The 15,041-nt window shown below is 39.3% G+C and overlaps 2 protein-coding genes across 6 annotated transcripts; one reads left to right on the plus strand and one right to left on the minus strand.

Annotated features, from left to right (window-relative positions):
- Window positions 1-1,007: 1,007 nt before the first annotated feature.
- On the minus strand, window positions 1,008-6,616 carry LOC105047990 (uncharacterized). 5 transcript variants are annotated; one of them, XR_012142536.1, is made up of 4 exons: window positions 3,955-6,616; window positions 3,241-3,777; window positions 1,377-1,477; window positions 1,008-1,281 (listed from the first exon to the last, which is right to left on the minus strand). XR_012142536.1 is itself a non-coding variant. In XM_010927160.4 (3 exons), the coding sequence occupies exons 1-2, from the start codon at window positions 4,514-4,516 to the stop codon at window positions 3,272-3,274; spliced, it is 1,068 nt and encodes a 355-aa protein (XP_010925462.1). In that variant the 5' UTR covers window positions 4,517-6,615; the 3' UTR covers window positions 1,008-1,477; window positions 3,241-3,271. The 5 variants fall into 5 exon arrangements, 3 of the variants coding, with proteins under 3 accessions (XP_010925462.1, XP_010925461.1, XP_073116629.1); XR_003801275.2 differs by having other exon boundaries at window positions 1,377-1,482; window positions 3,955-6,614; XM_010927160.4 differs by having other exon boundaries at window positions 1,008-1,477; window positions 3,955-6,615.
- Window positions 6,617-11,149: 4,533 nt separating this feature from the next.
- On the plus strand, window positions 11,150-11,941 carry LOC105047989 (glutaredoxin-C7). Its single transcript, XM_010927158.4, has one exon. It carries the CDS (start codon window positions 11,263-11,265, stop codon window positions 11,686-11,688), a length of 426 nt encoding a protein of 141 aa, XP_010925460.1. The 5' UTR covers window positions 11,150-11,262; the 3' UTR covers window positions 11,689-11,941.
- Window positions 11,942-15,041: the final 3,100 nt, after the last annotated feature.

Consider the following 15,041-nt stretch of genomic DNA (forward strand, 5'->3'; position numbering starts at 1 on the left):
CTGAATAGAAACAAGAAACCAGATGAAGCATGCTTGAAACTTTTCTTTCCAGAAACTACAAGACTCCACTTATTTACAACATTGACATAACTTAGGTGCTCATGTGCAAAAATAATTATGTCTGGTCTACACCAAGAGTAGGTTAAACAAACCAATAGCGTTTTCACATATGACTTCCTATCGGATGTAGGTATATTATGGGAGATCCTATATGAAAGTGTTTACGAGTATTAGTCGAGACCAATTCAATCTAAACACAGACACTTCTGCATGCAACCCCATTGTGCTGATTCCAATCTTCCTACATTCCATTGCCCAGAATCTACTCTCCTCTCATTCCGTTGCTGCTGCTTATTTATGGAGGACTAAATTGTTGGAGAGGTGCCAATTTTAATTTGATGTTTCAATAATATGGAGATTTATTGGGACTATTAGTTTAAAACAGACGGATGAAACAATTATTTAGAAGGCTATAATTCGAGGAATTCATGGTGTTATATAAAGGCCTTTGTTTGCAGTTTTCACATTCTATTTTCTTGCCATTTTTCTTCTTGTTATAATTTCTGCTTGTGTCGGTTATATTCTTGTTAAATGATTGCCTGATCATAGTGTTATTATGGTTTGAGATGCAGCACAGGCGTTCTACTTGGCAGCATGTTAAAGGAGAAGCATTTATATTACTATTGTTTAAAAACTGAGGTAGGATTATCTTAGCATCTTTGCCATCAAATTTCACTAACATTTTGGGTTTGTAGTGGGGACTAAATTTTAAGATCTTTTATCGCAGCAATGCAGTGCACAACTGAACCATCTCTCGTAGGTTTTGCCTTTCTTATGCTATCATATGCTGCAGGTTTTTCCTTTGTTATGCACATCATACTATTTCATATCTAAGTATCAGGTCCAGGTTGCCAAGGGGTCATTACAAGAACAACTTGGAGGAAGCCATAAATAAAAGCACTCGAGCTGGAAAACAAACAGAGCTTCTATATGTGAAGTTCGAAGAGTTGCAAAATATGATTGTTGATTTGCATCTATATCTTGACATATTAGCTTATTTGTGTGGATAAAACAATGCAAGCATGCCAGTGAATACAAAATACAAAAGAGGTTACATAAATATCAACATCCACCTGAGTGCATTTGTTGTTCACTACTGGTACACCTAATTTGCTCCTAAAATGCTCCATTGTCCTGGCGCTGTCGTAGATATCCACCATTTCCTTCACATCTTTTGCAGCTTAGAACTGCAGATCTGTGCTCCCAAAGTAATGAAAGCACCTGAATCCAAAGAATTATGTTCCACCAAGGCCTATACTTTTGAGGTCAGATGTAAAATAAATAACCAGAACTCACACACTGGCACATATTCTTACATTCCAAAACTAAAAGCAGCATGTGTAGTGGGAATCTGGTTCTTCCACTAAAGCCAACAAATTCGATCATGTGGTTCATGTCCAATTTCACAGCATAGATCCTGCTCTAAACATAAGAAATGCACGTGTGAATATATTAAAGTGTACGAAATAAAGAATAGGCTATTGATGTAGCTACATTGAATTTCACAAAATAATTCGAGCTCTTAATATAAGACCCACATGTACATAGAATAAGTCTAGGAATTCAAACAAAACAGGCCTGCTGATCTATCTAAATTCATTTTGCACAAAATAAAATAGTCTAAGCTATAAGACCTGCATATTCACTAGTTACTGAACATGTATATAGATTTAAGATGGTTGAACTTAAAAGAAGGTTTCCTTACAAACATGGATTCAGTTCCGCAAAATAAATGCAGGTTTCATCGCATAAAAATGTACATGCCAATATTCAATCTTTTTGATGTAAAGCAGGAGGTGTGTAAAACCTGAATTTATTAATGGTTAATAAAGCCTGAGTTTTTATGTACAATGTTTATTTACAAAGGTCTGTCTTCTTGATCTTCCCCACATGGGAGTTGAAAGAGAAACAGGGGCCAAGGTTTTCCTTATATTCCCTTGCATGGGAAAACAGGCCCGACATAGTCGAAATAGAGGAACTCAGCATAAGAGGCCTCTACAAGTTAGAGCATCTACCATTTTCAGCCTGCTTGCACCACTCGAGTATCTTCTTCACTCGTGAGGTCCTGGAGTAATGCATTGATGCCGGGCTTTATGACAATATGGAATCTTAAAAAATGAAATTAGAGGCATACCTAAATAAACAGAGTTTCACATCTAAACCAAGTTTCTAACACTAACACATGCACAAGCACATAAATTTAAGTGAAAATGAACTAGAAACAAGGCCTGTTAATAAACTTGAATTCAATTTGACAAAATAAATACAACAATCATCAAGTGTACCTGAATGTCAATCTATTCAATCTTATAAAATGAAACTAAGGCTTGATCATTAAAAATGGTTCTAAGTTCGCATTATAAAACCACAAACTAAAGGACACGAACATGTCTATATATCTAATTCTACCATGAGATTCTTCAATCCTTGATCAGCATCATGAAATCTGAAAATGGTGCCTCTAAGTTGATGGATCAAACTATACATATGACCTCTGAAGATGTCATTTCTATACAATCTTCCATTTTTGTATATGCAAAATTTAAGGCATCAGCATAGTGTATATGTAGCAGATGGATGGGGCCTTATGACGAAGAAGTTGTACCATTTCACAATTGATGCAACCGTAGGCTCTCTGTAAGTGCCTTATCCAACCCACATAACCACAGTACCAGATCAAAAGGGATGTTGTCACATTCATAAAAATCTCAGAGAATAAAATTAGGTTGGCATGGAACTGACAAATGAAAAATTAAAGGGATGTTGTCAAATTCACAAAGATCTCCTCAAATACAATTAGGTTGGTATGGAAGTGACAAATGAAAAATTGAGGGGATTTTTTTTTTTTTTTTTTGACTCAACAAGCTCTCACTAACATCTTGCATATGGGTCAAATGCCATCGTAAATAACATTTTCATAAGTTTTATACCAAGAGGGTGAATTTTACAGTTTGGGCATCCCAGGAAATAGAAACCAAAAAGAAAATACAGCAATCATTTGATTATAAGACCCATGTGTGACATTATCTGAAGTACTTGCAGTTCACTAATTAGTATGTACCACTTAAATTCTAGTAATGCATACAAGAAATGAATAACACAAGATTTAATTTGATATCATGGTTACACAATTACATGTGATACAAAAGAATCTAAGAAGTTGCTTAACTCAGTACTCACCAAAGGCAACAAATGTTGGTCAGTCATTATCCTACTCTTCTTCTTCTTCATCTTCCTCCAAATCTTCCTCCAGTGCTTCTTCTTCTTCTTCTTCCTCCTCCTCTCCTTCCTCCTCCTCGTCATCAACAATAAAACCTCCTAAAGTCTCATCTTCTTCATCCTCTTCAATATCTTCATCTTTTTGAGCTTTGACACCTTTCGGCATTGCAGGATGCCTACCACCTGAAGCATCACTGCGCCTTTTTTTGGCATCTTTAGATCTGGTAGAGTAGCTGGGTCTCTTAGAACTTCCAAATTTTGCAACCAATACCTTCTCTTCCTCACTTTCCCCACTCCAATTTTCATCGTCGCTGCCTCTGCCTCCCTTCTTCTTTCTCCTCCTAACCTTCCCCCTTGGGCTAGTTGCTTCATTGGTAAGTTCATCATCATCACTATCCCCTCCTGGATCCTCGAGGAACCAATTCCAATCTCCAATGGGACGAATCTTTTGCTTCGGGTAATTATCAAATTCATGACCTCTCACCAAGAATCCAAACTCTGCAGCATTGAATCATGGAATTAAAATTGGCTAATCACAAGCATTCTCCGAGAACTCATAAGGCTGGATTCCATAAGGGAACCAACAGGATAAACCCAAGTGGGTTCAGATCAGAGCTTAAATTGATACAAATCAAATCTAGAAAACCAAACATTTGAACAAATAAGTAATCTAACCTCTCACGGGGTCGATCTGGGAAACGTCCAAGGAGCCCAGCACTACTTCCAGTCCTCCGTCGCTGTCTTCTTCATGTCCTTCCCCTCCAGGTGCCTCCGCCCTCGCCCTCCTCTCCTTCTCCATTCTCCTCTCTACAGTCCTCCTCTCCCTCCTCTCCACCGCATCCAAGACCCTCTTCTCCACCTCCACCGCCTCCCCCTCTCGTTCTCTCCTCCTAAGAACGAAGAAAGAAGGGTTCTTTAGGGATAAGGAGAACCGATCCCCAGCTCGGAGCTCGCCCTTCTCTGAGTTCCGGTAAACCCTTTTGTCCCCGCTGCCGCTGCGACAGACCAAGATGGGGTTCTTCCCGGTTACTTCGAAAGAGACCCTGAAATCCCCACCGGAGTCGTCGCACCCCGCGTCGTCGCCGGCGGGCCCCAGGAGGTGCAAGGAGAGGTGGTGGCGGGAGACGGTCCGGTCCGCGGCGGAGGGCCCAAACCCTAACTCCGGTCCTCTTCCAACCTCCGTCTTCGAACACCTCTCCATAGGGATTCTCGTGCCGTCCTCGGCCTCGAGTTCCATGGCATCTACGAAGAGAAAAGAAGGTTTTTTTGGGGTTTGTATTGGAGGAAGACGGTAAGAGGAGCAGAGAAGAAGGAAGCAGCCGGAGGGAGCGATTCCAAGGATTTTTTTTTAAAAAAACCAAGAAAATTTAAAAATGCGTGAGTTTTAATATTCGGCTCGGTTCGGTGACTCGCGTTCCTTCCAACAAACCCAAATAGCTCAGGTCTCACCCACCACTCAGTGGTTCTGTTGTTGCCAACTTCTTATCATCTATCATCAGTGATGAATATCTATAAAAATAATATTTTTATATATCAAAATTATATTCGATAGAGATCCTTCGATATTTAAGTCAAAAAAAAATTTGATAAAAAATAAATTTGAAAGTTGAAAGTAGCAGAGCTCTGACTAAAAATATCTTATCCCTCTTGTTTACTTATCCTTCTTTTTATAGATAATTTTGATGTAACCGTCGAGCACGTGATCCCACTTTTTATAACACTAAATATCGAGCCATAAATATGGAGTTAGTGGGTCGTTAATTTTTCTGAATAGCCGTGACACATAGTTAATAACCGTCCACAACTGTTATGGCATATTAAGCAGATTTACCGATCATATGTCGGTAGAATCTATGAGCGACCGTCGGCTAGTAGTTCAGTTATGCCAATGGTTCAAGTCATCCGCTGTTGATTGGTAGTAATCGAACATTCATCGGTCAGCCGACCATAAGTCAGTGTGATTTACTCGATCGGTCAATGAAGAGTCAGAACTGTATGTTCAGCTGATGCACAGTCAGAATCATGGTGACCAAAGTTGAGAGTTGACTGGTTTACCCCAACAGTTGTCCCCCACTCCCAAATCTAAAATGAACTAACGTGTATATTGCCACATAGTTTGTCACATTGGACGTAGAGAGTTATTTTTTGTCATATCGAACTCCGATTCTGCAGCCATTTTTTTCGGAGTACGGATGATTGGCCGCTTTGTCATTTTGGCAGGTACAGAGTCGCCTTTAAATTGCCATATTGACAAGACGATTCAGTATCAGATGTCAGTATCAGATGTCATTTCAAGAAAGCGATTCGGCATTGGACGATATGATTCTGACAAATAGATTTTTGCTATGTGTCCGAATGTTATTAGGTCAAAGTTGTTCACGGCCAACTCCCTATCGCTTGTCGCCGGTGATGAGCACCTGCAAAAACAGCATCCTCACAGATCGGAGTTGTGTCCAACGGGGACCCTTCGATGCTTAAGTTAGAGAGGGAATTGGTAAACAATAGATTTGAAAGTTGAAAGTAGAAGAGCTCTGGCTAAAAGTGTCTTACCCCTCTTGCTCACTTACCCCCCTTTTTATAGATAATTCTGATGTAACCGTCGAGTACGTGGTCCCGCTTTTTATGGTGCTAAATTATCGGGCTATAAATGTGGAGTTAGTGGGTCGTTAATTTTCTTGGATAGCTGTGACACATAGTCAATAATCATCCACAATGGTTATGGTATGTTAAGCAGATTAACCGACCATATGTCGGTAGAATCTATCAGTGACCGTCAACTAGTAGTTCAGTTATACTGGCGGTTCAAGTCGTCTGCTGTTGATCGATAATAGTCGAACATTCATCGATCAGCCGACAATAAGTCGGTGCAATTTACTCAATCGATCGATGAAGAGTCGGAACTGCATGTTCAGCCGATGCACAGTCGGAGTCGTAGTGACCAAAGTCGGGAGTTAATTGGTTTACCCCAACAATTTCAGTTGTGGTTCTAATAATGTGGAGGGCATCAATAGTCCCACATCGATTGTAAGTCAAGGGAGACTCGTGCTTATAAGGAAGAAAAAATCTTTCTCACGTGAGGCATTTTTTAAAAGACAAAACCGTGAGGTCCATAAGTCAGAGCGGACAATATCTCACGTGACGGATCGAATCTTTGTCCGCAACAATGGCGTTCCAGATAGAGATCAAGATCCACCTTGATTTTTTAAGGTCGAGGTCCGTCTCAACTGACTGTGAGATTTTTCGAACTGTACACATCGAAGTCCTTCTTGACTGGAGGCTTTGTTGTGATTCTAATAATGTGGAGGACACTAATAGTCCCATATCGATTGTGAGTCAAAAAAAAATTATATTTATAAAAAAAATTATATAAAATATTTTTTAAAAAATAAAATTATAAAATTTATAAATTAAAATAGACAATATCTTATGCAATAGATTAAGCCCTTATCCGTAACAGATACAGAACATCTCCCTCTTTTAGCCTCCTCCTGCGCCTATTCCTCCGTTTCTCTTCCATTCTTTTTTTTTTTTCCGGTACAGAACATCTCCCTCTTTTGACCTCCCGCTCCTCTTCATTTCTCTTCCTTTGCTGCCGGACTTTGGCAACTCTTGTGGACGGGATGTCCACATAGTCTGAATGATGGAGGAAGAAAAGACCTCAGCCTTGGACAGGACAAGGATGATCTCACTTGCAGTGGCAGTTAGGACATGGAAACCTCCAACTCGAGCACCAAGACGTCATCATAAGATGGTACACATTAAAATCGTATTTGGTGAATAAAACAAGCTGCACTGCAGATGTATAGCATAAGACCTGGCAGAAGACGGCCTGCTTGTTCTGACCAAAGATAAAATATATTATTGTAACATTCTGATTACTTTATTTGTCTATACATGTAATGAACATGAGCGAGATTAAAATCACATCTGATATAATTTTTATAAATAAATTTCTCAAAATGATCCAAATTATTTAATATAATTTACTATCTCTATCTTATTTACATAACACAAGTTATATCCAAAAATTCCTAATCTATACATTCAATAGTCAATAATTAAATAATTTAAATAATATAATTTTTTTGATCATTTGATATATGAACTAAAAATCTATAAATAACATAATATTGGATACATAAGGTAGTGGACATGAATTCAAAGCTTCAATTATAGATGTAACCTTAATTGTCCATTCAAAAAATGATGTAGCTAATTTGATAAAATTTACACCAGTTTTGATATTATATATAATAAGTGTGTATATATGTGTCACTTTCAATATTAACGTATGAACATATTTCATTAGCATTTTGAAATTAGTAATAACTCTCAAAATGAAGAGAATTAAAAGTTACATGATGTCTTCCATGAACACGTTACATGAAAGCAATATCCTTTGAAAGGTTATACATAAATTGACTTTAAATACCATAGATTTTGCATCCAAACATATCCAGCCAATGTGAGGTGGCCAAAGTGGTACGCAATAAATTTAATGATCCTCTCCCATTAATGTAGCATTTCTTTTACATTTGCCCATCCAACTAAAATAAGACCGAAGTTATAAAAGAATCAAATGTGATTAAATAACCATTCATTAAATTAACATAATCAAATTCTTGTCTATTAAAATCCAGTACTAGTATTTTATGTATCTGAATCCAAACAGATGTTTTGCCCCTAGATTTGCTTATTATGAAAGAGTAAAACTATAAGACGTTACACAAATCCAATTAATATCATGCCTACGTATAATTGGAAACAAGGTGATTAATGTGAGCAAGTCGGGACAATGTAGGGGTTGAACCTAGGTATCGAGCCAGCACGCATCTTAATTAAGCCGCGCAATTTTTATTTTCTTTAAAAAAAATGAACGTGTCCGTTCTGGGAAGCTGCTCGCTCGTGCAATGGTATTACAATATCTTCTCGGCACGTGGGATCCGGTTATCACGGAACGAACGGAAGGATGGACCCCCAGAGCAAAAGTGGAGCAATATATTACGACAGCAAACACTGTCACGCAGAATCCCAGAATGTTCCGTATTTAGCGAAAAGTAGCAGCTAATGGTGGTCCCCTGGGCGGGAGATTTGACGTCTCTTCCCAGAAGGCGAAAGGTTGTGAAGTAGTTTCGTTAGACGTTCCGTCGTCGCGGAGATATCCTGAGGACCTCAGAACCAGACAAAGATCAAGAAAGTGGACAAGGCCGGACATTGCTGACATAAGTCCTCCAGCTGTCTGTCGTCACCAGTAGCAGCAGGGTCAACGACGGGCGCAGGTCTCTGTCCTCGGCCAGCAAAATGTGGATCTTCTAACACGTCGACCCTTCGGAGGGAGACAGGATCAGCAATTATACTTGTCCCATGGGAGCATGAGCACCCTGAATTACGAGTGGGCCCCACGCATCTGGCATTGGCTTGAAGGTGAAGGCCATGTATTCTTGTACGCATGCGAGTATTATTGCGCCTAGGATAGAAATTTTAGATTTTTTTTTTTTCTTCCTTTGATCCCCACCCTTTTCCTACTTGATGTAATTCGGCATCACAGCTTTTACAGAAAAAAATATATATATATTTATTGCGATACCTAACTTGTTTCATCCGACAGCCTGCATAATGGCGCTCCGTGTATTATAGTTTGTACTAAATACATAGGTCGCTGGTTCGTAAAAGAGAAGACAATGCATATTCCCAACAAATTAAAGTATGAGCTATCTAAATGGATGATTGAAAAGCAATTTACCTATAAGCTCCCATGGGAATGGTCGAATTTGATGGCCATGGAGAGAGAAATTATTGAGACCAGCTATCTTACACCTCAACAATCGGAATAGAAGCTTGGAGCATGGGGCGCTCGCTGGATGGAGTGCATTTATCCGGCTCTAAAAGGGAAAAATCTGTTCAAGTTCAAATGGCAAATCTAAGATTCCGTATGTGGTTGTCAACGTCGGTGGGTGGTAAAATGGTATTGGCATGGGCCAGATCTTAGCTCAGCTTTACTTCGCATGAACTAGTTTGCTTATGGAGTTGGCTTTTCTCTCACGCACTTTGGGAGGGAGGCAGCCTTCTTTTCGGATAGATGGCAGACAAAACATTAGCAACCCTATCAAACACCCCCCACTAATAGGATAACGAAAGAGCTAACGTCACTAAAGCTTCAAAAAGAGCCACAGATGACTCTCTCTTCTATTATTACAAACCTTTTATTAAGCAAAGGGAGGGAGGAAGGAAGCCATTTCGTCTCTCTTTCCTTTGAATGCGAAGCACTGTTGCCACCTTGGTTGGCATGCCACGTGAACGCGCTGTCTCCAGATCCGTCTCCCACAAGCAACGGCAAGCAGTCGTGCATGGCGGAAGAAGATATCGACGTCTACGTGGGACCCCCCTCATTGCCCTTACCTTGGTTGCACCGAAAGCTTCGGTCACATCTTATCCTCCCACGCACCTTTGTCAGCGTGGCCGCCTCCTCATCCAACCCCAACCCCAAGATCTAGATGTTCAAGAAAGACCGTCCATTCTTCAATCCCAAGCGCACCCTCCTCATCTACTTATGTTTACAACAATGACATGCTATTTTTTTTTGGTAGAAGATAGACAGTGCCTTCAGAAGGGAAAATTTGGGTTAAAAGTTCCGCGCCGGAGCTTAGGCTTGAATTTTTTTTTTTTTACAAAAAAAAAAAAAAAAAAAAAAAAGCTTGTTTGAGATTATTTCCAGTTCAATTTGATTTTAGTCCTCAAGCAGACTGAAAATGAGCCTAATTAATTAATTTGAATTACAAAATTAGATTAGAAATTAATTTAAATTTAAATCAAACTCAATTCAAACTTGAATCAAAGCTTGCTTTAAGCTTGACCGCAACTTGGTTCCACTCTGAATTAATATCTAATGCATCTAAAAATCTTATAAAATATTCAATTTTGGAGTGATACTGATGCCATGGATCATTGGATCTAGGATCCAAAAATACCATCCAAACTTATATAACTATATATACATACATAAATATATATACACACATATACAAACATACGTTTGAGTCTAATCAAGTTGAATTTGGTTGAGTCGAGTTTTTTTTTTTTTTGGACTCAATTTGATATTAATTTCAAACTTATATTATCGATTCAAATTTATTTTTTTTAAATTTTGAATTTAGTTTGAAATGGGCTCTCTCTTTCTCTCTCCCGATCAAGTTCGATGTCAGCTCAAACTATTAACCTTACCATGTCTAAATTACGAAAAATTATTGATTAGAACTATTCTATGATATGTACTTTAAATTATCTAATAAAAATTATTATATTATTTAAAAAATAATTTTTTAATTCAAATCAATAAAAATTGTTAATTAGTAATTAAAATAATTTTTTTTGTTTCACAATTTTTAACTATATTTCAATAATAATATTTTTTAAAATAATAAATAATATAATAATATTTTATGAAATAATCTAAGATTTATATGACAGAACGATTCAAACCAATTATTTCTACTAGATTAGCCTTAGCCTAGTTTGTCCCACGTCATGTTGTCGGGTTATCAAAAATGGACGATCCACTAACGTCCCTTCTTTTCTGATGGACGTCGACGGTGCTGGAGAATGCCACGTGCACCACTGGCCGATCATCTATGGAGCCCACGCGCCGTTCAGATGGCGTGCGGTTAACTTTCATCCACGTGTCAAGAGTAGCGGCACACCGGACGGACGGACCGTGCGACGTGGTGGGAGATGACGCCAGCCCCGAACCTCCCAGGGCACGTGAGGCAAGCTCAGGCCCACCGTTTCGCGTCACCGTCAAGGTGACGTCACCCCCCACCCCCATGTGAGACCCCTCCTCGCTTTAAAAATTTTATAAATCCCCCCTCTCTCTTTCTTGGCATCGATCTCACTCTCGCCTCTCCGTCGCTCCCCTTCTTCCTCTCTTTCCCTCTCCTACTCCCGGTCTCGGATCTCGGCGCTCTTTTCGGGGAAACACGGAACGCGATGCAGGGGGTGAGTTGCTGGCCTCTGGCGGGCGGTGAGGTGGTGGCGACGGCGACTGCGGCGGCGGCGGCGGCAGGGGTTGGGGGGAAGAGGAGGGGGGCGGCGCTGTCGATCGACGGGGCTGAGCCTCCAGAGGAGCGGATCGAGCGGCTGATAATGGAGAACCCGGTGTTGATCTTCAGCCGTCGGGGTTGCTGCATGTGCCACGTCATGAAGAGCCTCCTCGCCACGGTCGGGGTCCACCCTACGGTGATCGAATTGGAGGAGGCGGAGGAGACGGCGGCGGCGGCTTCCGCGGCCGCGGTGGGCCTGCCGGCTCTCTTCATCGGCGGCGCTCCAGTCGGCGGTCTGGAGGGCCTGATGGGGCTCCACCTCAGCGGCCGCCTCATCCCCAGGCTCCGGGATGTTGGAGCTCTCTGGGGGTAGAAGTGGTAAATTCCCGCGATCTCTTGAAAATAAAATCGTAATTTACCAGCACGTCTGTGGATCTGTAACTCTTTTAATTTTTTAGAAAAGGGGGATTGGAAGGATTGAGTCAGAGGTTTGGGAAAGTCCCCGTTGGCGTATGTAAATAAACTATATCAGGAAAGAGGGAAGGGTAACAAGGGAAAACAAAAGGGTCGTAAAAAAAAAAAAAAAAGTACTTTCACGTTTGCCTGCAATTATTACCAGTTTTTTACGATTTTGCTCTTTTTGTTTTTACTGTGATTTGGTGAATATTTTAACGCGGATAAAATATTAAAATGGAATGGACGGACAGATGGAAATATAATGGAGGAAACGTCATGTCATGTCGTTGCCGTCGGCGGGGAAGAACGAGTTTCGATCGTTCTTTAATTGGGCCGACGACACACCCACGTCAATTCAACTGGATACTTTGCTTTTCAAATGCGGAGGATTAACCATTATTATAATAGGTTCTTTAACTTTGCTAATCAAGCACAGTGCATGATCACTATATTATAGGCTAAATGAACATCCCGCATTATTCCTCAACCTTTCTCGATTGAGCTACCTGGCTAACTCATTTTATACAATTATACTCGGTTCACAAGGAGTCTAATGCACCGGTGGAATTAATCATTTGAATCGAAAGTTCAATCTCAATGTGTTTTACATCCAATATATGTAATAGATGCATAATGAGGTTGTGTTCCATTTGAAATACAATATCAAATATCTCTGGAGATATACTGTCCAAGAAATTTTTTTGATCAATAGGATAAATAAAAAAAAAAAAATAGTAACAGCTGCAACAAGAGTTGTCCATGTAACAGTAATTCAACTATTGCATATTATTAGCTTTTTTTAACTCGAGATAAATTATCTAGGATGAATATTTGGAGATACATCTTTTAAAATCCAGGCCTTGCAATTACTAAAATAAAGTTATTGGAAGTATATTTAAAAGATTAGAATTTCTTTACTTTAGATTTCATTGTGCCCAACTAATTATATGCATTTCAGTACTTATCTCGATATAAATTATCTAGGATGAATATTTGGAGACACATCTTTTTTAAAAAAATCCAGATCAGTCAATTACTAAAATAAAATTATTGGATGTATATTTAAAAGATTAGAATTTCTTAATTTTAGATTTCATTGTGCCCAACTAATTGGATACATTTCAGTACTTATCTGAGGTATATTGACGGTGTTCTTCGAATATTTTGGTAGAAGATTCAAAAACAGTTCAGTCATCAAGCTAATGTTATTGGATAATTTTGTAAAAAATGAGGATAATTTTTTTGCTTGGCATTTGGTTGTGTCCACCTGATTAGATGGATTCTGTGCATTTTGAATGACTATAGTAGATGCATTGACTGGGGAAGAGAGTGAGAAAAAGTGGCTTTTGGCCTTTTTATGGTCCCCTAAAGGAGGGAGGTATGACGCCATATTGCGGTTGAGGAGAAATCAGACATTGTCGCCTATTCCGCAAGATGTTTCCTATGCGGAAGGTGAGGTACCATTTGCCATTGTCTCTGGTAGAGAGATTATGTCCCATCTCACCTAAAGGTAATTTGCCAATATTGGCCCTTGCTTTGTCCGAGCTTTGTAAACGTTGATATTATTGACAGTCCTGCGAGCTCGCTTCTAAGATCTTTTCCTGGTGGAAGCTTGCAACTCCAGTGGCAGTCTTTTTGGTCACCAACGAGCAGGATGGAGGAATGAGGTTGCATGAAGAAACACTTGGGACCCTTAATAGCAACTTAAGTTATGCTCAAGCGACCATGACAAATACTCTCATTTGCCTTTGGCTATTTTAGTTCAATTCATGAGTTTTTTTATTATATTTTTTAGTAGCAGCTATTTGAAGTGCAAACTTGATTCTTGTGATGTCAGTAACAAATTTGACAGCTAGCTATATGAGTGACTGAAACATTCTAGTCCGTCCAATGCGTATTTAGTGATAAGACAATAATTGAGGATTAGTGCTGGCTAGTTGGCTAGATAGTGGTAGCCGCAACATTGTGGGCCAATCATGGATGATTATATTGGAGGAGACTAAAAGGATAAGGGTTTTGATATGTGCACTATAAAGAAAAGTTAATGTTTATATTTCTTTGAAAAATATAAATGGAGTGCCACCATCAGAATCTCTTTATTATTAAGAGAAGGGTGTTAACTAGCTACCATAAAGTTCGTCAACCAGACATTATCTAAAAAACAAACAAAATTTTTAAGAAGATGTAGATAAGGATGATAATTTTTTTCAATCTGATGGCTATCTAATCCGATCTGATCCGAATGGAACGAGTTTTATCCGACCTGATTAAGAGACGGGGTGAGTATGGATTCTTTAAAAAAATCTGAAATAGATTTGGATCCAATATGAATAACAGTATGCCCCATCTCAAACCCAACCCGATATATATATATATATATATAAACTCTTATGTATAATCTCAACACAAAGCCCTAGCCATCTAGGCTTTCCTGTTGGCCGCTTCAACCTCCCACCTGATTGATCTCCTTCTATATTCGGCTGCTCCAAGCCTCCCATGTGATTGAGACTCCAAATAATTGATCTCCTTCCGTATCCGACTACTCCAAGCCTACCATGCAATTGAGTTCCTTCCATATTTGGCCGCTCCAAGCCTCCCATGTGATTCAGATGCTTGAAGATGGAAAAAATCGAAGAAAAATCAGAAAAAAAAAAAAAAAAACTTCTTATTCGAAATCACCTGCTTCAAGCCTTCCATTCGAACCTTCTTATTCGGCCGCTCCAAGCCTCCCAGCTGATTGAGACTCTTGAGGATGGAAAGATAAAAAAATCTATGCAAACAAAGGAAAGATGGAAAAATTTAAAAAGTAAGATTTTTCTCCTCATTTTTTAATCTTTTCACTTATTTTCTCCTTTTTTTCATTCTCTTTTTCAGGGATCTGTGGGAGATTTTTTATTTTTGCTTTCTCTTCTTTTCATTCATTCTTTTTTCGAAGATCTGTGGGGAATGAGAGCATCTTTGGGAGATCAGGGGAATCTTGTGTGGGTTGTGGCAGTGGGAGTCGGTCTCTTAGGTTTTGAGTGCTTGATCTACCATGATTTTTATAGAGTTTAAGGATTTTTTTAAGATCTGACTCTACTTGATCCATCTGACCCAATAAAGCAAGTATATCCAACCCAATTTGACCTAATCCATGTCTTTTATTTTATCCGACGTGATCTGATTCGAGACGGATATGGGGCGAGTACGAATATAGATATTTTTCGTAGTGGAATGGGTACAAATATTGATTGACCCTATCCAAACTTGACTCGTTGCCACCCTTAGATG

The sequence above is a fragment of the Elaeis guineensis genome, chromosome 7, assembly GCF_000442705.2.
Source record: "Elaeis guineensis isolate ETL-2024a chromosome 7, EG11, whole genome shotgun sequence".
NCBI lineage: Eukaryota > Viridiplantae > Streptophyta > Magnoliopsida > Arecales > Arecaceae > Elaeis > Elaeis guineensis.

Excerpts from the sequence above, each read along its gene's own strand:
- LOC105047989 (XM_010927158.4), top strand. The coding sequence starts at position 11,263 with ATGCAGGGGGTGAGTTGCTGGCCTCTGGCGGGCGGTGAGGTGGTGGCG.
- LOC105047990 (XM_010927160.4), bottom strand. The coding sequence starts at position 4,516 with ATGGAACTCGAGGCCGAGGACGGCACGAGAATCCCTATGGAGAGGTGT. Across the intron at positions 3,778-3,954 it reads CCAGATCGACCCCGTGAGAG|AGTTTGGATTCTTGGTGAGA; the intron begins GTTAGATTACTT and ends TCAATGCTGCAG.